Raw genomic sequence first — 21,688 nt, 5'->3', positions numbered from 1 at the left:
CTCAAATATTTGAATACTTGTGTTACAAGTTTTTCTTTCACTTTAAAATGACTTCAGAAACTATAATTGTTACACCATAATTGATTCTTAAACATTTTCTAAAAATACTGTCTTTTACTGTTTCCAAATGATGAATACATGTCAAATGTAGAACATAAAAGCTAAAACCCTTAGTTATCTCATACTCATGCAACATGCACACTAATTAATTATCTTGTTTTATCAATAAAGGAAAGAATGGGATCCTGTTATGGGAGAGTAATCCGTTACAGTGTGACGCTGTGATATCTGAGGAGCATTTCTGACGCTCAGAACTGGCCCGGCACTCTGCTAGTGCATTTCTCTGGTACTCCACTGGGCTTTTACCCAACAATGCAACTTCACACGCGGATACCACATTTATATATTGCACAAGCTGGCCTAATGTGGGGAAAAGGTGGTAACTACCCACAGAGCCAAACAGTACTTTCTACTTTATTAAACATTAAAGCACAAATGGATGTTCCCTGTGGAGGACTAAAGGACACAAGGGAAGGAGAAAGGGACACTTGGGAAGAGAATCACACAACAGAGACCCATCTTCACAAAAAGGGCTCGATATTGATTTCCAGAGAAGAGCAGGGCATGGTCAGCTCAAATTTGGTGATAACATCAGGATGAAGGACCCCCAGCTTCCCGACGCTTTGACCCCTGGCAAAGATCTCAGCACATCGCCCAGGGAAGAAAGTAGGGCCTGAAAAAGAGAGAGAGAAAAATCAATGTTTCTTCTGGCAAAAATGTCAACAGACATTTAACGCTAAAAGCCTGCTAGTCTACTTTAAAAATAACTATTCTTTAAACCACGGGCTATGAAAACAGAGTGCTTCCTTATACTTTCTAGTATTTAAAAGAAGTGTTTGCTATTATACCAAGAACTCTTGCAAGAAAAAAATGAGAGGCAATGTAAAATTAAGGGCCCTGTATTTTTGATCACAGAGGTCTGAGCAGGAATGATGAAATAAAGGAGGCTGAAGGAGCAGTCAGTTGAAGTCTTAGGGGAACTCTGCCCACATTTGGAACTGATCCTAAAAAAGACAAAGGGGAAAAAATGAAACATAAAACTGACTAACTTGCATGGGAAGAACCTGTTTTGAAACAGGTTTTTCCATGGCGATGCTTGCTGGATAAGAAGTCTGCACTGAACTCATTTGCTCTGCACAACGTCACTCCTTTCCACCTTATTACACAGAGAAGCCCGAGCTGCAGTGTCGTCGGCAGGCTCCAGGGAACCGCATGTCTGATTACAGGCCCTGCTACCAGAATGTGACCCATGTTCCCGTCTGAAAAGAGCTTTCCAAGCAGTTTTGGAGCATCCACTGTAAAACCATAGCACAGGCAAGCCCAAAACAAGTCTGGGTTGATCCCTGATTTACTTCAAAACAGCAGAAAGTTCTCTCTTCATCTGTGTGCCAATGCACTGATACGGCTTACCAAATCAGTGCCAGCCCTTGAGGTTTAAAGAACTTAAAAACAAACAAATGTATAGGCCTACAGTATATTCACTAAGTTACCAATGCCGCAGGAGTTTATCAGTACTGTGTACTCTACTGAGGTTTAAAAATATGCTGATCCATTTCTCTCACTACTAACTTGAAAAGGAATCAGGCCTGCAGCTGCTGACGGATTCAACCGAAATGTTTACTAGCATGAACTATAAATATCCAGCCGAGCAGGGCCACAGCCTCCAGCCTGCACTTCAGAGTGAGTGCATTATTTATGAAAGGGTAAACTGCTGCATCTCTACTAATGGCTCCAAGGTCAGCATCATTAAGAAATGCAGAATTAGGTTGGAGGGGAGGGGAACCTGCTACTGTCAAGTTAGTACCATGGAGACATAGGACAATTACATGTATTTCCTGATCAGCACAGAAGGATGTTTGTTTTTATTTGTGGAGAAAGACCTGAAAAACATTTTTAATTTCCATTCTTTTTTTTTTTTTTTTTTTTTTGAGACAGAGTCTCACTCTGTTGCCCAGGCTAGAGTGAGTGCCGTGGCGTCAGCCTAGCTCACAGCAACCTCAAACTCCTGAGCTCAAGGGATCCTCCTGTCTCAGCCTCCCGAGTAGCTGGGACTACAGGAATGCACCATCATGCCCGGCTAATTTTTTCTATATATATTTTTACCTGTCCATATAATTTCTTTCTATTTTTAGTAGAGATGGGGTCTCGCTCCTGCTCAGGCTGGTCTCGAACTCCTGAGCTCAAACGATCCGCCCACCTCGGCCTCCCAGAGTGCTAGGATTACAGGCGTGAGCCACCGCGCCCGGCCTTAATTTCCATTCTTAAATAATTCTAAAGCAACCTGGTTGAAATATAAGGTGGCCTGTTTTTCACATCCCTCCAAACTAAACAATTCTGCTTCACTGTCTATTAAAGCAAGAATTTTAATGAACTGCATTTGACTATTTGGCTCTTTGCACTAACCCACACTTGGGGACAGGTAGGGAGGGGAATCAAATAAAACAATGCAGAAACCAACTGGATTTTTTTTTTTTTTTTTTGAGACAGAGTATCACTCTGTTGCCCTGGCTAGAGTGCTATGGCATCAGCCTAGCTCACAGTAACCTCAAATTCCTGGGCTCAAGCGATCCTCCTGCCTCAGCCTCCCGAGTAGCTGGGACTACAGGCATGTGCCACCATGCCCGGCTAATTTTTCTATATATTTTTTTAGCTGTCCATATAATTTCTTTCTATTTTTAGTAGAGACGGGGTCTCGCTCTTGCTCAGGCTGGTCTCAAACTGCTGAGCTCAAACAATCCACCCACCTCGGCCTCCCAGAGTGCTAGGATTACAGGTATGAGCCACCGCGCCCGGCCGAAACCAACTGGATTGATAATATAAAGTCTTAACTTGATATGAATATTACTAAATCTGATAAAGATGGTGCATTTTAATTCTATCAAAATGAAAACCTAACTTAAAAGACAAAACTATCCTTCCCTGACCCCCAAAAAGAAAAATCTTCAGATGACGAATAAGTGAAGTTTGTATGTATAAAGTGTTGACGGTAAGCAGTATAGTCATGAATCACAGAACTGGAAGGACTGCCTAGAACCATTTATTCCATCACTCCAGCACCCCTGCATACAGAACTATATCTGAATACACCTACACTATCTGGAAAAAAAAAAAAAAAAATCAATCTATTTTTAAAGCCCACTCAGAAAGGCAATGTTCAGGATCTTCCCTGATAACCTTGCTATGTTGAAGAATCCTCACTGCATCAAAGTCCTCCCTTCCATCTTCAATTCCAATTTGACTGGATTCGTTTTCAGGGATACATATAACCAAACTATTTTAGAATCTAAGCCAGATGTGCCGGTTCTGACAATGTTAGCAAAATAAAGACTAAGAGATAGGAGCTTAGAATTTTTATTTCATAAAACAACTTTTTGAATCAGTACTTTTTAGCAAAATTCAGTGATATTCTTTAGTTGCCAGCTCTACCTCTCCCCAGAAGTTTGGATCAAACTTTGCTTTAGTTCATTAGCCACCAAGGTATGTGGTCAAATAAAAATATTTATATTACTAGATACAGTTTTCCCTCTTTCCAAAGAAAAGCCAAGAGAACTGAAATTCACATTTTGCTTTACTTAAAACATATCCAAGTACACAAGTATTCTAAATCAAAAGTTTTTGCTCGAGAACATGGACCCATCCGAGTCATCCCAAACTGCTCCTAGGTCAGAAGGCTTTCACTGCACCCTAGTGGAGCCTGCTGCCCTTCCATCCAATGGTAATCCTCCCGACCCACCTCTATGTAAAAATTAAGCCCAATAAATGGGATTTCTATATGAACTCCACTTTGCTGAAAACTGTACATTTTAACCTGTGATGACAATTTTAACTTTTCCTGCTATTTTTATCATTTTTGTTTAACAAGGTCAGATGATGATATAAACACTTCTTATTATTTTCTTATTGGTTCCACCATTCAGCAAGGCTGGAGTTCTGTCCTCCACATACACATACACAAATTGAGAGGCACACAAAAGAGCCTTCAAATTATCAAGCGGTGCACAGAGAGAACCTAAAATATGTGCGACCTGACTGATGCTACATGTAAACTAGAAATACTGAAGGAATTTTTTTTTTTTTTACTTTGAGACAGGGCCTTGATCAACAGAGCTAGAGTACAGTAGGGTCATCATAGCTCACAGCAACCTCAAACTCCTGGGCTCAAGTTATCCTCCTGCCTCAGCCTCCTAAGTAGCTGGGACTATAAGCACGTGCCACCACACCCGGCTAATTTTCTTCCATTTTTGGTAGAGATGGGGTCTCCCTCTTCCTCAGGCTGGTCTCAAACTCCTGACCTCAAGTGATCCTCTTGCCCCAGTCTCCCAGTGTGCTAGAATGACAGGCCTGAGCCACTGCACCCAGACTATAGTAATGTTTTTAAATCTTAGACCAAACTTTCCAATTCTGTCAGACTTAGTATAGATGTGAGCCACCGTACCAGCCTAAAGGAAAATTTAAAATTACACAAGCATTTCTTAGTACTTTTTAAAAACCTTTATGGTTCAAACCAAACTTTGCAGGCAAAAGTGAATCACTTCAAAGGACAGAAGAGAGAATAATTGCTTCACTAACAAAACAAAGGGGACACACCCAACTTAGGCAACAATTAGGCCCCAGAGTTCAAAGAAGAGAGAGCAACTCCACTGTCGGCTTCTAGAAGGAGGGCAGTGAGCTCAGTAACTCAGGCGGTCAATGCGATCATAATGCTCTAGTTGGAAGGGATGCTTTTTTTTTTTTTTTTTTGAGCAGGTTCTCGCTCTGTCACCCTGGGTAGAGCGTAGTGGCATCATCATACTTACTACAACTTCAAACTCCTGGGCTCAGGCATTCCTCCTGCCTCAGCCTCCCTGTTGCTGGGACTACAGATGTATGCCACCACACTCAGCTAATTTTTCTATTTTTAGTATAGATGGGGCATTACTCTTGCTCAGGCTGGTCTCGAACTGCTGAGCTCAAGCAATCCTCCCGCCTCAGCCTCCTTATAAGTGCTAGGATTACAGGCGTGAGCCACTGTGCCCAACCTGGTGCATCTTAAATCAGAATATTTCCAGAAATAAAAGAAGTCACATCTGAATGGAACAAAACATGGGTCTAGGCTTATGAAAAATCAGGCCAGGATGGTAGCCAAAGGCTGCTTTTATTGTATCAATAAACAAACAAAAACACAGTTTTGAAGGAAGAGCAGCATGCTATGTCTAGAGACATAAGCTGCCAATTCAAAGAAAATTATATTGCCTTGTGAATGGGAATTCTAAAATTTAAATTCTATAAAGTACATTAGTTTCTCTTATTCATGTATTTAAGCCCAGAGTTCCTGGCTTACTGGTGTTTCAAGATGCATAAATACTATAATTTTCAACCCGCGCCAAAAATGCTCTCCAGCAAAAAGCCTCTCACAGCCCACTTTTCCACCTAGTTCCTTACAATGATTAAATCTCAGCTTTGCTGGTATTCATCACAGTAAAATGGCTTCCAACGTGAAACAGATTTTGGGAAAATAGTGTTCTCTGTTGAAATACATGTGGAAGCCCAGACAAAAGAAAAATCAGTTAAGCACAAATAAGAATTTAATTTCCAAAACTTAGTGGGGTGTAAGTAAGTCCCTTAATTAAAAGCCTTTGTAGTAGCATCTCCTTGAGGTCTGTAATTGTCTCTGTGCTCCAATGGCCCGATCCCTCTGAGGACCTTGGGGGTAATTCCTGGGCCCACAATCCAGCCTGGCACCCAGTCGTTAGCGTGTTTTCTGGCTAATTGACCATCAAAGTGTTTGTGAGCTCCCTTTCTTGCTCGTTGCCAAACACCTTTCACAGTTTCTTTTTGCCCAATCCTTTTTTTAGAGTAATATTATAGGCCCCAAATTTGGGTAAGCTTTACATATAGATTCATCTCTATAATTTACAAAGCATCGGAAGTAGAAACTTAAGGAGGTAATTGAGCAGACCACCTCCACATCTGAAAACATCAGGTGGTATTATCAAGCATGGGGCTCTGAATTCCTTACTGGCTATATTCAACTCATTCTATTTTGCCCATCTATAAAAAATCATCTACTCACACAATTTTAGTTTTCCCTTTCTTTACATTACTGATACATGTTTTGGGGTTCAAACAATATGTTATAAATGCTTGCAATCTGGTGCTTTACTGCCCAGATTTTCTACAAAAAGAACAAAATAAAAAGGGGAGCAGGGAACACTGGAAAAGGAATTTCCATATATCACATATGTCATAGCAAATAACAGACACTATCACTGGGAGCTTTTTTAACCCCCTAAATTCAGTTAGGAACTATAAAATGCAGAATTATATAGATGCTGCAAGCCCTTGGGTCAACTGAATGTACTTTAAAATCTGTTTTAAATTACTGATTATGTAATATGGATTGAGGGAAGGAATAATCATTTAACAGGCTGACTCCAGGACTGGAATCTACCGTCACCCTTCCCCTCCCAGCAAAGGACCCAAAAAAAAAAAAAAAAATCCCCAGTGTTCCATTCCAGAGTAAAATTGACAAGGTGAGTGACAAGGCAAAGAGTGGAATGGGGCTGAAACCCTAATTTCCTATGGAGGAACTTTCTCCTGGTTTCCCACCAGTTTTCTGAGAATATCATCAGCTCATGAACATTACCTTCCTTTTCTAAATGATGCTGAATTGAAGAAAAAGAGAGAACACAGGGCCTATAAAACTGAAACACATTTATACCATACATGTGAACATGGTATCATTCTTAAGGGTAGTTTTTCTCAAAGTTTTAGAACCAGCAGTTTTTTGAGGGCACCAATGAAATAACATAAAGAGGGGAGAAACCAAGGGAGAAAAGGGTGCAAGACAGGTGAGACATTAACTTATAAAATGAAAGAAAAAGGCTTAGTAATATGAGGAGGAAAAATATCACTACCGAGATATAAACACAAAAACATTTTTTTCCAATCCTAGTACACTCAGTTCATAGAAAACGTCTCTACAAAGGCCATTTAATTTGTAAGTGGAGACTGAATAATTTCTAACTGGTAATATAAAACACCCATTTCCCCCAGATGTATACAATTCTTCACTTTGCATTTGAAGTGAAATATTTATGGTACCTAAAGTCTGTAAAGAGTAGGGACCTAATCCCTTGAGTTTAATGGCCATCTTTCATCCTTTTCTGAAGATCAAAGAAAGAAAAACCCCTTACACAACTTAACAGTGCTAATCCCAACACACCTGCAGACATCATTAACTCTTAAAGTGAAGAAAACTGGACGTGAGAGAAGAACTAGTACCTACTTAACCCCACAGCATGGAACTCAGAGAGGGGCCCGTGTGTCAGCAACATTCTATCAAGACAGGGCACAGCAAACTCTGTATTACAAATAAGGACAGGATCCTGTGGGACCTTATTCTTAAAAAGGAAATCAGCAAAGCCCAGACTACCTAGTCCTCTAATTAATGGAGAAATGTCTGCAATAAAGAACCATCTTTTTAAAATTACCACAATCTCCTTATGACTAAATATTTAAAATCGTAATTCCAGAATTTCCCAGTCTTACTTTGTACAGAGGAATTTATCATTTATTTCCATGGTTGTCACTTTTTAACATTTCTTATGAAAAATTTTGTTAATTAGCAGGGTGAACACTAAGTGATTAAATAGCAAATGTGAGAGAAACATTGAGATCTATTTTAAAGTCTGATCTTAACTATGAGCCTCTCATATACACATATACTCATATTTCACAAACCTGAAGGAGGTCAGGAATGTTGGAAGAGCTTCAAGGTGATCCATCTAATTGCAATTTTAAATCAGTCTCAAATTAACTTGTGTAAAACCAAAGGACATTTAACTCTAGGTTAAAAATACCCTCACTGTCGGTCTGTTTTGAAAACTCCTATTCTTAAAAAATGCCATCATCCTACATTTGTCTGACACTCCCCAAATCATTCACATTTCCCCCCAAATTTTCACATTTCTTAAACACTTTAGGAAATATTTAGAATCAACTTCAAAAATAAAAGGTACATATCATTCTGCCTTACTGGGCCAACAAATGGTTCTTTTTCCACTCCTTCACATGACAAATGGTTAAGGGAACTATTTCTCAAATCAAATAGGAACAATTTACTTACTCCACAATTATAATGAAATAATAATAATAATGAGACTATGGTGGGGCTTATTAAATAATTGAAATGTTGAGAATATAAGATTGTATCCATAATTTCACAGTCAACTTACTCAGTTGAGACCTTTAGCTAACTTGGAGCAAACCTAACTTCAAACATGTAACTAGATAGATGTTTTAGTTTCACAGTAAGATTTCAGTTGACACGTAGGGTGTGGAAAAGAAAAAGAAAGAATAATGAAATTGTAAAAACGCAGAATCCTGCTTTCTACTCATCTGCTCATCCCAGTAAAAGCAGTGAACCAGTCCCAGTGCAGCCCAGGCCTAACCCTTTACGGCACAGGCAAGTTACAGATGGGAAAAAGTGAAGCACAAGGAGATTAGGAGACTTGCCCAAGGCAAGCAACAGTAGAGGCAAGGGAGCAAGCGAAAGGTGAACACGGGCCACTGAACTGGCACCTCCTTGTGTGTGGCCGATAGGAACATAAGGCCTATAGCATAATGTTTTTAAGCTCTTGGTCAAGCTGCCCATTTCATGTTTGCAAACTTCTTCTGGTTTAAAATTAAATAAATAAACAAAACTTAAGAGGAAAAAAGAAAGACTGTTTCATCATCTCTAACCTTAGGACATACCCAGGTATGCTCTACAATATTAACACAACATAATACAACACCTAGAGCCTCATGGAAAACATAACTATACTTTTTAAAAATCCCATATAACACAGGCACTTTTAAAGAATAAATTTCAGATTCTTGAAACAATGCTGGAATTACACTGGCAGACAAATAAGCACTACAGACACATCATCTAAAAAGGCAAAGAAAAAGAGCCGATACATTAGAACTTGTGGCAGAAATTGCTTCTGAATTTAAATTCCTGCAGAATCTTAAAACTGGAAATGACCTTGGATGCAATCCTATCTACTCCCTTAGTTGACACGTGATAAAATAGATACAAAACAGGTTAAGAAAACCATACCAGGTAACAGCAGAGTTGAGATTAGAACCCAGGTCTTCTTCTGCAACTCTTTTATCCCCATGTTGCTTTTCAGAGGGCAGACCTAATATCTACTTCAAGTTTACTCTGAAGAGGGATTTATCCATTCCAAAATGCTTTCACAAATTCTTGCAACTACCTCTCCCAAAATTCCTACTGTGCAGACAGGGCAGACATTATCATTCCCATTTTACAGGTGAAGAAACTGGCAGGAAAAAAGGGAAGTATAATGTGCTAAATAAAAATACCTTTCTCTCTTTTTTTGCTCTGCACATATGGTTGAATTTAAATACAGTAGTCTCCCACATCTGCAATTTTGCTTTCTGCAGCTCACCATGGTCTCAAAATATTAAATAGAAAAAAATAAACAAAAGTTTTAAATTGCACACTATTCTGAGTAGTGTGATGAAATCTCACGCTGTCCCAACTTCATCATGCCTAGGATATGAATCATCCCTTTGTCCGGGATGCTAGCTGTCTTGTTTATCAGACTGAAAAAACATAATATATATAGGGTTCAGTACTATCTGTGGTTTCAAGCATCCACTGGGGGTCTTGGAACATGTAGCCTACAGATAAGAGACTACCATAACTCCAGAGTATTTATTCTGTTATAGCATGCATTGTCAACAAGGGTGAAAACTGGTTCTTGGAGAAGAAAATAGGATATCAAAAAATCTTACATATTGCAATGGTTTGGGTCCCTCCAAAGCTGAGCCCCTGTTGAGAAAACTCTTACTCCTTAGTATTCAGTTCCTCTCATTGATTTTTCTTGGGTATCACACACACAGCAGTGATACGGAAGACACAGTAAATATATGCAGGAAGAGTGCTACGAAACTACGGCAATAGATGACTGTGACTGGAGGACTCTACCGATGGTTGAATCTCAAAGTCACATTGAGAGGTGCCCTGCACATGCCTAGGGGCTGCCATTGGATGGCCTTGTGGATGTTATGTTTGATCCTGAGAGCCTGTGTGTGCATGTGGCTAAGGCTTTGAGAATTAAAAAAAAATAGTTTATGTTTTATTATTTATTAATAATTCAAAAAGTTATTTAACACATCATTAGTATGTCAAGTACTAAAAATGTTGACAATAACTGACTACCAATTAGTTAAAACTTATTTTCTGATATCAGGGAAAAGTTAAATTCACTAAAAATTAAGAAATTAATTTATGTTTTCAATTGTTTTACTTTTGCTGAAGAAGTTTTGAATGATTTAAATTTTTGATTATTGTTACTACATATTTATATAAATTGCTTTTTGGTATATATAATTTGATATACGACAATTTTTATAAATAAATAACATTAAAAGTTATCCAGCAGGTATAACTATAAAGTTACATGTTAGTCATTTTTAAATTTAACCTTTAACTTAAAAAATTTTGTTTAGCATAGGCACTCTACTCAGGACAACAGAGTGAAACTCTGTCTCAAAAAAAAAAAAAAGAAAAGAAAAATCTTGTTTAGTCATTGTTAACCCTGCATTGAATTTTTAAAAAGTAAACTTTATACTTGTTCTTCTTATGCACACAGCACAGCTATACATACAGTACATAATAGATACATAGTATATCTGTGGAATTAAAAATTTATGAAGGGACAACTTAGGGAAGGTTCTTAGGGGAGAGAGAATTTTTTTTTTAAAAAGTTGAGAAACACAAGTATCAGATGAAATACTGAGCTGACCAAGCCATTCAATATGTGACTTGCTATATAGAGTACCCCAATTTGCTGTGAGTACTAAAATGTCAGATAGGTACCAAAATACCCCCCCCCCCGCCCCCAAAAGAGTTAAGTGAACATGAGTGCAAAGAACTTTGCCTTGTGCATAAAAGAGAGTAAGGCAAGAACAATAAAAACAAGACAGGGCTAAGCACATCGTATGATAATTGTTGAAGCTTTTATAAACACTGTGGCCCATCTTGTTCCACAACTATGTGGTGGTTACTGCTCATTTGTTTAATATTGCTTTGAGTCTTTTAATTCCTTCAAAGCAGCTAACAAAAATGGTAGTGTTTGAAAGCTTGCTTCAAACACAAAAAAGTAGAGAACCAGAGGAATAAAAACTGTTTTTACACAGAGCAATAAGGTCATAAGCTTAAAAACTTCCAAACGCCTTTTTTTAGCTTGATGCCTCAATCCCTTTGATGATAACTAAATGTAGATGTGCTACACAGATCCCCCTTTATGATAGTCCAAAACATTGTGTATAAATCAAACCATAAATTGAACACTTTTGCTTCAACAAGTTGTTCAATAGATGTTTTTCTCATATATTTCCAAGCTCATATTACACTAAAAACAGTGTGACAACCAGGGAAATATCACAATTTCACCCATATTTTTTAGCATCTGAAATCTTTCACAGGTGTCCTGAAAGGGGGAAAAGGTCATGACCTACGGGTCAAGCCAACAATCATTACGTGTTACTGTAGCAGAAGGTACCTAAATAACCACTGTGTGTACATATGGTGTGGGATTAAATGTGCATATTACTTACAAGGTTATTTCTCATTTCACAAAATGAATTCTGAGCAGCATGAAAACTAGAATTGTCAAAACTAAAGTTCTAAAACTTTTGTTTCAATACCAGGGATCTTGTATCAAGTTAAACTGAAGTTTTCTGTAGAATTATAAATAATCAAAAGTGAAACAGGTAACAAGCTAGACAGGGAAAAACCACACACTCAGCTCAGTGCAGCCGATCACACATAAAGCCCACTACATTCTACAAGAAATTATTTTTGCCACTAATTTGCCCAGCAACCATATAGCTTCTAAACACAAAAATGTTGAGAATTTTCCTTGCCCAGAAGTGGTTTTTGAAAAGGATAAATGCATCTTAACATACATAATTTAGTTTGCAACAAACCACAAAAATGAAGGGGAAGAAGCCTGAAAAAAAGCACATACATATGCTATAATAATCTGATCAAATACCACTAAACCATTCAGAGTTCAACCCTTTTGAAACCCTTAAAAAACTCTGCAGTTTGCTACAAAGTTAACAGTTCTTTTTTCCCCCACTCAACATTGACCTTACTCTATCATCAACTGGACATTCTATCTCACTTTATGGTCTTTATTACAAGGGTGCTCGGCAAATGAAAAATATGTAAGACTAGGTGACCACAGCTTTCACTCTGGCTGCACTCACAGGCTTTATGAGTGTTTCTGCAGATATTCCACATGCTGCAGAGGGCTGCTACCTACATAGTAAGCAAGGTTACAGTCCAATGTCAAAACAACTCCATAGGCTCAATGAAGTGATCCACCAAATGAGTTTCCAGATTTCTCTTACAATGCACAGGGCCAAGTTTCTCAAACGGGAACCCAGTTCTGTTCCACTCATCTCTACCATCAAACAAAGCAGCACAAAAGGAAGCTTGGTAGCTACATTAAAAAGGACAGAAAGAAACTAGGTATAACCGCCAATGTAACTGACATTAGTAAGAATCTCTAGTGAACAGACTTAGCTCAGTTATAATTGCAAAGCCACTAGGGATTTTTAATTATTAAAAAGTAAACCATATGCCAGAGTAATAGAAGACAACTCAGTAATCAAGAATGGCAGGAAACGGTAGTTCTTAATCTGTTTCTGCTCTACCTTTCACCCTGAAGTCCTTTTCTTAGCAGTAAAACCTATATATAAAATAACAATAAATCTGAAGAAATGATATAGCTAAATATGTCCCAGCTACCAAATTCCTGTGTTTACAGATTTACTTAGGAGCCTTAGGAAAACACTTTTGTTCCTTAGTTGTGGTATGTATGTATGTGTGCATATTTATATTAGATGAAGAACTAATACCAGTTTTGTTACTGACTTATTTTGACAAGCCACTTCTCTAGGCCTTGATTTCTTTAACCATTAAAAAAAAAAAAAAAAAAAAAAGGTAATCAGATTTGTCATTAGATAATCAAAATAGACCTAGAAATCCCTACGAGAAATGAGGAACCATTATTTATAATGACACTAATTCTCTTTAGCTTGATGGCTCTTACAGAAAGCATCCTGAGAAAAAAGCACCCAGATTTAGGTGTGTACCCAGGACTCCAGGAAGACTGATGTGGGCAATGATGGTGACAGTGGCAGTGAAAGCAGATATGCTGCCCTTTCCTAAAGAAAGCCAGTTAGATATACTGAAATATATCCTGTATTGAAATACGTATCATGGCTGTTCATGAGCATAAAGAAGTTGTACCACAGCTTCTCAAATTCATAAATCTTGGATATTTCATAGATATAAAAATTTTCAAACTTTAAAATATTACAATTCTTTTTTTTTTTTTTTTTTTTTTTGAGACAGAGTCTCACTCTGTTGCCCCGGCTAGAGTGAGTGCCGTGGCATCAGCCTAGCTCACAGCAACCTCAAACTCCTGGGCTCAAGCGATCCTACTGCCTCAGCCTCCCGAGTAGCTGGGACTACAGGCATGCACCACCATGCCCGGCTAATTTTTTCTATATATATTTTTAGCTGTCCATATAATTTCTTTCTATTTTTAGTAGAGATGGGGTCTCGCTCTTGCTCAGGCTGGTCTCGAACTCCTGAGCTCAAACGATCCGCCCACCTCGGCCTCCCAGAGTGCTAGGATTACAGGCGTGAGCCACCGCGCCCGGCCTAAAATATTACAATTCTTTTATGAGAGCCAATGTAGATTCAAAAGCAAACATAATTCTGAGTATGTAAATACTAAATCAAAAACCAAAGTTACCAACTTGGCCTAACTAAACTGAACATAAAGATCCACAACCACATCCGTAGTGACAGCTTATGACTGCATTTCCTAATTAAAGCACAATACATTCTAAACCAAAACAGCAGATACCTACATATTAGGGAAATTAAGTACTAAGTATTATATTCTGTTTGGGTGCTAATTTATATAGGATTCCAATTATCATAAGTTTAGAATTATAAAAATCTGACTTTTAAAAAGATTAACACATATTACTTGTTTCATAAAAGGTTCCAAGTGGCACATATCACAAAACTTTCCAAATGATGAATGTGACAGCTTCTACCATCCTAATATTTCTTAAATCAGTATTTTCTTTGTACAGCCATGACCATGATTCAAGTTCAAGTCCTCATTCTCACTGCTCTAACATTCTCTTCACCTCCACTCTCCACAGCAGCCCAACGTACTGCATATTGCTGCCAGATTAATCCCTCTAAAGAAGGCCCATCTCACTTTGCAGAAACTCACTAAAGTTTGTATGGATGCCCTAAGGAAGTTGCACACTCTGTTTGGAAACCTCAAGGCATTCCTCTTAGCAACTTAGTTTGAGAGTTGGGATGTCGATGTCGTAGACTTTTTCCCTGCAGGATCCTTGACAGCAGGGGCTTTGTCCTATGTATTCTTGTCTTCTTAAAGTCTGCCTTATAACTGGGAACTCAGATTCTTCTGAGAAATAAATGTCTAAGGAACTGATGGAAGCAGGAAAGTCACAATATTAAGACACTGCTTTAATGAGACTCCTGGAATTGATTAACGAATATAGCAAAGTCTCAGGCTACAAAATTAATATACACAAATCAGAGGCATTTATATATGCCAGTAACAGTCAATCGGAAAACCAATTAAAGACTCAATACCCTTCAAAATAGCAACAAAGAAAATAAAATATCTAGGTATATACCTAACTAAAGAGGTAAAGGACCTCTATAAGGAAAACTATGAAACACTGAGAAAAGAAATAGCAGAACTTGCAAATAGATGGAAAACTATACCATGCTCGTGGATCGGAAGAATCAACATTGTTAAAATGTCTATACTACCCAAAGTGATCTACAGATTCAATGCAATTCCTATTAAATTACCAACATCATTCTTCACAGCCGTAGAGAAAATAATTATACACTTTGTATGGAAACAGAGAAGACCCCGTATAGCAAAAGCAATTTTAAGCAACAACAACAAAATGAGAGGTATTAATTTGCCAGACCTCAAACTATACTACAAGGCTGTGGTTCTTAAAACAGTCTGGTACTGGCACAAGTACAGGGACACAGACCAGTGGGACACAACAGAAAATCCAAATATAGAACCATCCTCATATAGTCACCTAATTTTTGACAAAGCAGGAAAGAACGTACTCTGGGGACAAGAATCCCTATTCAATAAATGGTGCTGGGAGAATTGGTTAGCCACTTGTAGAAGACTGAAACAGGACCCACAGCTTTCACCTCTCACAAAAATCAAATCACGGTGGATGACAGACTTAAACCTTAGGTGTGATACAATCAGAATTCTAGAAGAAAATGTAGGAAAGACTCTTACAGACATTGGCCTAGGCAAAGAATTTATGAAGAAGACCTCCAAGGCAATCACAGCAGCAACAAAAATAAATGAATGGAACATGATTAAATTAAAAAGCTTCTGCACAGCCAAAGAAACAGTCACGAGAATAAACAGACCACCCACAGAATGGGAAAAAATTTTTGCATACTACACATCAGATAAAGGACTGATAACAAGAATCTATTTAGAACTCAGGAAAATCAGCAAGAAAAAATCAAACAACCCTATCAAAAAGTGGGCAAATGACATGAATAGAAATTTCTCGAAAGAAGATATAAGAATGGCTAACAAACATATGAAAAAATGCTCAACATCCCTAATCATCAGAGAAATGCAAATCAAAACCACAATGAGATATCACTTAACTCCAGTGAGAATGGCCTTTATCAAAAAAATCCCAAAACAACACATGTTGGTGTGGATGTGGAGAGACAGGAACACTCATACACTGCTGGTGGGACCGCAAACTAGTGCAACCCCTGTGGAAAGCATTATGGAGGTATCTTAAACAGATTCAAGTAGACCTGCCATTTGATCCAGCAATCCCATTATTGGGCATATACCCAAAGGAAAAAAGGTCATTCTGTAACAAAGACACATGTACCCGAATGTTTACAGCAGCACAATTCACAATAGCAAAGATGTGGAAACAACCCAAATGCCCATCAATACATGATTGGATTAGTAAGCTGTGGTATATGTATACCATGGAATATTACTCAGCTATAAGAAATAATGAAGATACGACATCTCTATGGTTCTCCTGGAGAGAGTTGGAACCCATTATATTAAGTGAAGTATCCCAAGAAGGGAAAAACAAGCATCACATGTACTCACCAGAAAATTGGTTTCCCTGATCATCACCTAAATACACATCTGGGAACGACACCAATCGGATATCAGACTGAGGTGGGGGGTGGGGGAGGGGATGGGTGTATGCCTACACAATGAGTGCATTGCGCACCGTTTGGGGAATGGTAACGCTTGAAGGTGCTGACTCGGGAAGGGGGGGTGGGGAAGGGAGGGATATATACCTACATGATGGGTGCAACGCGCACTGTCTGGGGAACAGACACGCCTGCAGCTTTGACTTGGGGGGACAGGTGGTACATGGGCAATGTATGTAACCTGCAATTCTGTATCCCCCATAACAATAAGATGAAATAAAAAAAAAAAAGACGCTGGTTTATAGATATATTGTTAATTTATAAGTTACATAAAGCATCATATCCAGGACAAATTATGCTCCAATTTACCATTTCAGCTCTTTACAACCTTTCAAATAAGAAAGAAATTAAGACTTCACTTACATAGTGTAATCCATCTCAGGGAACTGATTTTTATCCAGTTAACCTGTTTATGAAGTAAGATTTCTGAAAATAGGCTTTGCATAGGAGGACATCTTTCCTATTGCCTTACACGTTGCCGTTAACCTAGATAACCAGGTCTTAAAGCAGAATGCTAGGATGATAACCTGGAGAATGAGTAAGTAAATGCAACACAAAAGCAGACAGTGTGGCCTTGTGGAAAGAACACAGGGAGGCGAGAGCCCTGGGTTTGACATGTGTGACCTGGCTCAACTACTTAATTCGCCAAGCCTCAGTTCCCTCACTTGTAAGACCAGGAAATTGGACTGGATGAACTCCCAGATGCAGTTCTAACACTCCAGAACTCTACAAGCATAGTACATGTCTTCACTGGATTATTTCTAATGAGACATGGGTAAGAAACATTAACTCCCTGCACTATTGAATCTCTCAATTTTTTTTTTAAAAGAACCCCACCCATCTTCAATCTAAAAAGACTCATAAATTTCAAGGTTATTTTCAAAGAAGTTTCAAAATGAAAACAAAAATTAAAACAAGCAACCAATAACAAAAAACAATCTCTGAGGATGAAGAAAAATAAACATAAGTGAAAACCAAAAATATTTCTCCACCAAACTTCACACCACTACAAATAACTGTTAATAACACTTTAGAAATGAATGTTCTGTTAGAAATTTAAGATGCCAAATACAGTTATAAAACACAGTGAGGTAAACAGTAGAAATGAATGGTAAATATTCTTTCAAGTTGTTTCTGGATCTCATATCTAACAAAATAAACTTAGATTCAAACTACAGGAATATGAAAAGCAAAAATTTCAGAATTCCTCGGTCAATGAGAAACTAGTATATTAGGAGTATATATCCCATTTACTTAGCCTAACTTAAACTCCCCAACAAAGATTTTGTTGTACTTGGGCTTCTATATAGCAGGATTCCTACCCTTGCTAAGTCAACTTTATGACTTGATTAACATGTGTCAAGTCTTTCAGAATAACTTTTCAGGGTTTTGTTTTGTTTTTTTCTTTCCCCTTAAAGACTTCAGACAGGAGGCTTTTGAGTGTAGACCAGTCACTTTAGGTCTTTTCAGCTTCCAGTTTAAACTTCTCAGCTCACCATGGAGCCGGTGGCTTAAAGGTGCCAGTAACCAGGGGTTACCATAGCTCAGCTGGAACAAAAGTATATTGTGCAGCATTTATGAGAGTTCTGAAAAGCATTTCTTAAAATGCTAGAGGGAACAAGGATATGTTCTAGAAAATACTAATAATTAATTGAAATAAAGCTTTATCTTCCTTTTTCTCCATATCCCCCAAATAAAAAATAAATTTTTTTTTTATCAAAACCAGGGCTTAGCTCTTCATCACATTATTGCTCACTCTAGATCTGGCTGACCTGACTTACCTTCCGATGCTTTGATCACATATCCCCCTTTATCTTCACCAGGACACACGTCAAGCAGCTGCATGATTCTGTCTAGCAGCCCATGGATTATCTCAAACCCAGGATTCTTGTTGTAATAAACAGCACAGAGATGCCTGTAATTTTTTGCACCTACATCTGCAAAAATAAAAGAATTGGTCACAAAGCCATATTAGCCATTACTTAAGGAATTGATTTACCCCAACACAAACTTGGGCAAAGTCAACAAAAAAGAAAACCAAATATTAACATATAGTGAATTATCCAACTTCAGATATGCAAGATAAGATAAAATAGTCTTTTTCAACGATCAAATTCCCTCAGGTATTTTATCTGGGGGAAAGAGTGAAAAACTCTCAATGTTGGCACAGTGACAATAAGGCTTCATTTTAGTATTAATTGGCAAAACTCTTTGTAAACAATTTAGCAATATTTAATCAGAGACTTAAAATTTCATACTCTTTTATTCATAATACTATCCAAAGGAAATGATCCTAAACACAAAAAAAGGCATGTGGAGAGACATTTACTAAATTATTTTCAACAATAAAAAATATAAACAACCTAAGCTGAAGAATGGCTACATAATATACAGTACAGTCACTCACCAGAATAATAAGTGGATGCTAGAAAGCATCTTTATGAAGGTTTATCATAACAAAGCAAGAGCAAATACTTACAATAGTGAATTTTTAAAAAGGAGGCTACAAAGTTCAAAGTGAGCCAAAACTAAATCATATTGTTTAAAGAACACATAGATTAGAAAACCATGAAGCAAAGCAAGGGAATGACTATCACCAAAGTTAGGCTGATAATTACCCTAGGTAAAGGGAAAGCGCCATGACGGGGAGGGGTCACACAAGAAACTTCAGATACTGGCAATATTCCACTTCTTAACTGGGGTATTGGTTACACTAGTGTTGGCTTTACCATCTCTTAAAAACTATGTATGTTATATACGTTCTTCACAATTAAAACATGAAAAAAAAAGAATACAAAAGTATATAAAGTTAGGCTACAAAATGGATAAATCTTGAGGACACTGTGCTAAGTGAAATAAGCCAGCCACAGTAGGACAAACACTACATGATTCCATTTATATGAGGTTATCTAAAGTCATCAAACTCATAGAAACAGAAGATAAAGTGGTTGCCAATGGAGGTAGGGAGGGAGGGAGAAAATGGGGAATTGTTGTTTAATGGAAATAGAGTTTTAGCCATGCAAGACGAAAAAGTTCTAGAGATCTGCTATACAACAATGTGCATATAGTTAACGATACTATATGGTACACTTAAAAATTTGGTAAGAGAGTAGCTCTCATCATATTTTTTACCATAGTAATTTTAAAAAGCATATGAATAATAGAATCACAGCTACAAAAATACAGCCATAAGCCAATTTTTCTGTCATTAGTATATATATTATTCTACTTTGAAAATTAAAACAAACTTACAAAACTCAATATTTTAAAAAAGAATTACAAGAATCCAAATGAAGCCTGATGGATGACTTGATAAACCAACTGGTATATTCATACAGTAGAATACTACTCAACAATATGAAGGAACAAACTGTTGATAGTCTTGACAACTTGGATAACTCTCAAAGGCATTATGCTGAATGGAAGAAGCCCATCTCAAAAAGCTACAGAGAGTATGAATCCATTTATATGACATTCTAGAAGTGGCAAAACTATAACAGAGAACAGACAGTGGTTGTCTGGAGTTAGCTGTGGGGAAAAAAATGTGACTAAAATGGGATAACATAAGGGGTTTGAAGGGTGACAGAACTGTTTTGGATCTTGTAGTGAAGGTTATAAGAATCTAAACCTGTATAAAACTCATAAAAACCAGCCTGAGCAAGAGTGAGACCCCATCTCTACCAAAAATAGAAACAATTACCCAGGTGTGATAGTGTGCACCTGTAGTCCCAGCTACTCAGGAGGCTGAGGCAGGAGGATCACTTGAGCCCAGGAGTTTGAGATTGCAGTGAGCTATGATGATGCCACTGCACTCTACTCAGGGCAACAAAGTGAGACTTTGTTTCAAAACAAAACAACCAATAATCAAAAAAAAAAAAAAAAAAAAAACTAATTAAAAAAAAAAAGAAGTGCATAGCATATAAAGGAAGACTCAAAGTCTACAGCGATCATTTAACTTTATAACACTTGTGGCTCTTTAATAAATTCTGGAGACCACTGCTCCACACAAACACTAAATGGACGTTGGCCTCATTTTGCTCTTCAAATTAGGAAAAGAGAAGGAATGAACTAATGTCTATCTGAGGGCATAAACTGAAAATAGAATGCTGCTTCAGATTAGCACATATTGAGTAAAAGCACTTCCACAGATTTATTCCTATGGTAACAGCTACTAGCCATTGTTGACATAAAATACAGAATGGCTTTTATCTTCTATTAACAGATAGCCCCCTAAAAATGGATATTTTAAGATACTGTATTATTAAAGTAATATAAAAGTGAGTAGGCCGGGCGCAGTGGCTCACGCCTGTAATCCTAGTACTCTGGGAGGCCGAGGCGGGTGGATCGCTCGAGGTCAGGAGTTTGAGACCAGCCTGAGCAAGAGCAAGATCCCATCTCTACTATAAATAGAAAGAAATTATCTGGCCAACTAAAATATATATAGAAAAAATTAGCCGGGCATGGTGGCGCATGCCTGTAGTCCCAGCTACTCATGAGGCCTGAGGCAGCAGGATCGCTTAAGCCCAGGAGTTTGAGGTTGCTGTGAGCTAGGCTGACGCCACGGCACTCACTCTAGCCAGGGCAACAAAGTGACACTCCGTCTCAAAAAAATAAATAAATAAAATAAAAAAGGGAGTATATAAGTGGGGTAAAAGGGAAACTAACATTAACTGATAATCTATGTGCCGGGTATTTAGTACCTATCTATCAATTTATCTATAATCTTATTTAATTCTCAAGACAGCCATGCAACACAGGTATTGTTATCCCGATAAAACAATGGAGAAACAAAAGCTCAGAATGATTAAGTAATATGCCCAAAGTCAAACTAATTGACTGGAGCTAATCCCAATTAATTACACAGCTAATAAGTTACAAAGCCAGGATTTGACCGGGATTGTCTGATTCTAAAACCCACACTTTTCACTATGTGGTGTACCTTAAAGGATTTAGATGGAAACAAATGAATATAAAGGCGAATTTATATATGGCTATATACCTACTTAATATAGTCAAAGATGTGCATTCTTAAAATGTTTTGACATGATAAACAGATGTTTTAATTTTCAAGTTTTCATATTTATGAATTCCATTTAAGAAATTGGAATAAAGTATTTTCAAAAGTTAGTAAAGTTTCTATCAACAGCATTGTAACTTATGAAAAATGTATTCTGAGTTAAGCTTTTGACTGAACAAACATGAAAAAATAACTGCTCTTGCCATTTAACATTTCTTAGCACATACTATGTTCAAGGCACCTAG

General features: G+C 37.6%; 1 protein-coding gene across 1 annotated transcript in view; it reads right to left on the bottom strand.

Moving 5' to 3' along the window:
* Positions 1-454: 454 nt before the first annotated feature.
* FARSB (phenylalanyl-tRNA synthetase subunit beta) overlaps positions 455-21,688 on the bottom strand; it is a 65,264-nt gene continuing 44,030 nt past the window's right edge. The window contains exons 16-17 of the mRNA XM_069466881.1: positions 18,208-18,363; positions 455-733 (exon numbers count right to left, since the gene is read on the bottom strand). Of these exons, the coding sequence (XP_069322982.1) occupies positions 582-733; positions 18,208-18,363 (308 nt within the window). The 3' untranslated portion in view covers positions 455-581. The remainder of the gene's footprint in view (positions 734-18,207; positions 18,364-21,688) is intronic.

This window comes from Eulemur rufifrons, chromosome 1, assembly GCF_041146395.1.
Source record: "Eulemur rufifrons isolate Redbay chromosome 1, OSU_ERuf_1, whole genome shotgun sequence".
NCBI classification, from domain to species: domain Eukaryota; kingdom Metazoa; phylum Chordata; class Mammalia; order Primates; family Lemuridae; genus Eulemur; species Eulemur rufifrons.
This window is presented reverse-complemented; position numbering and strand designations above follow the sequence as displayed.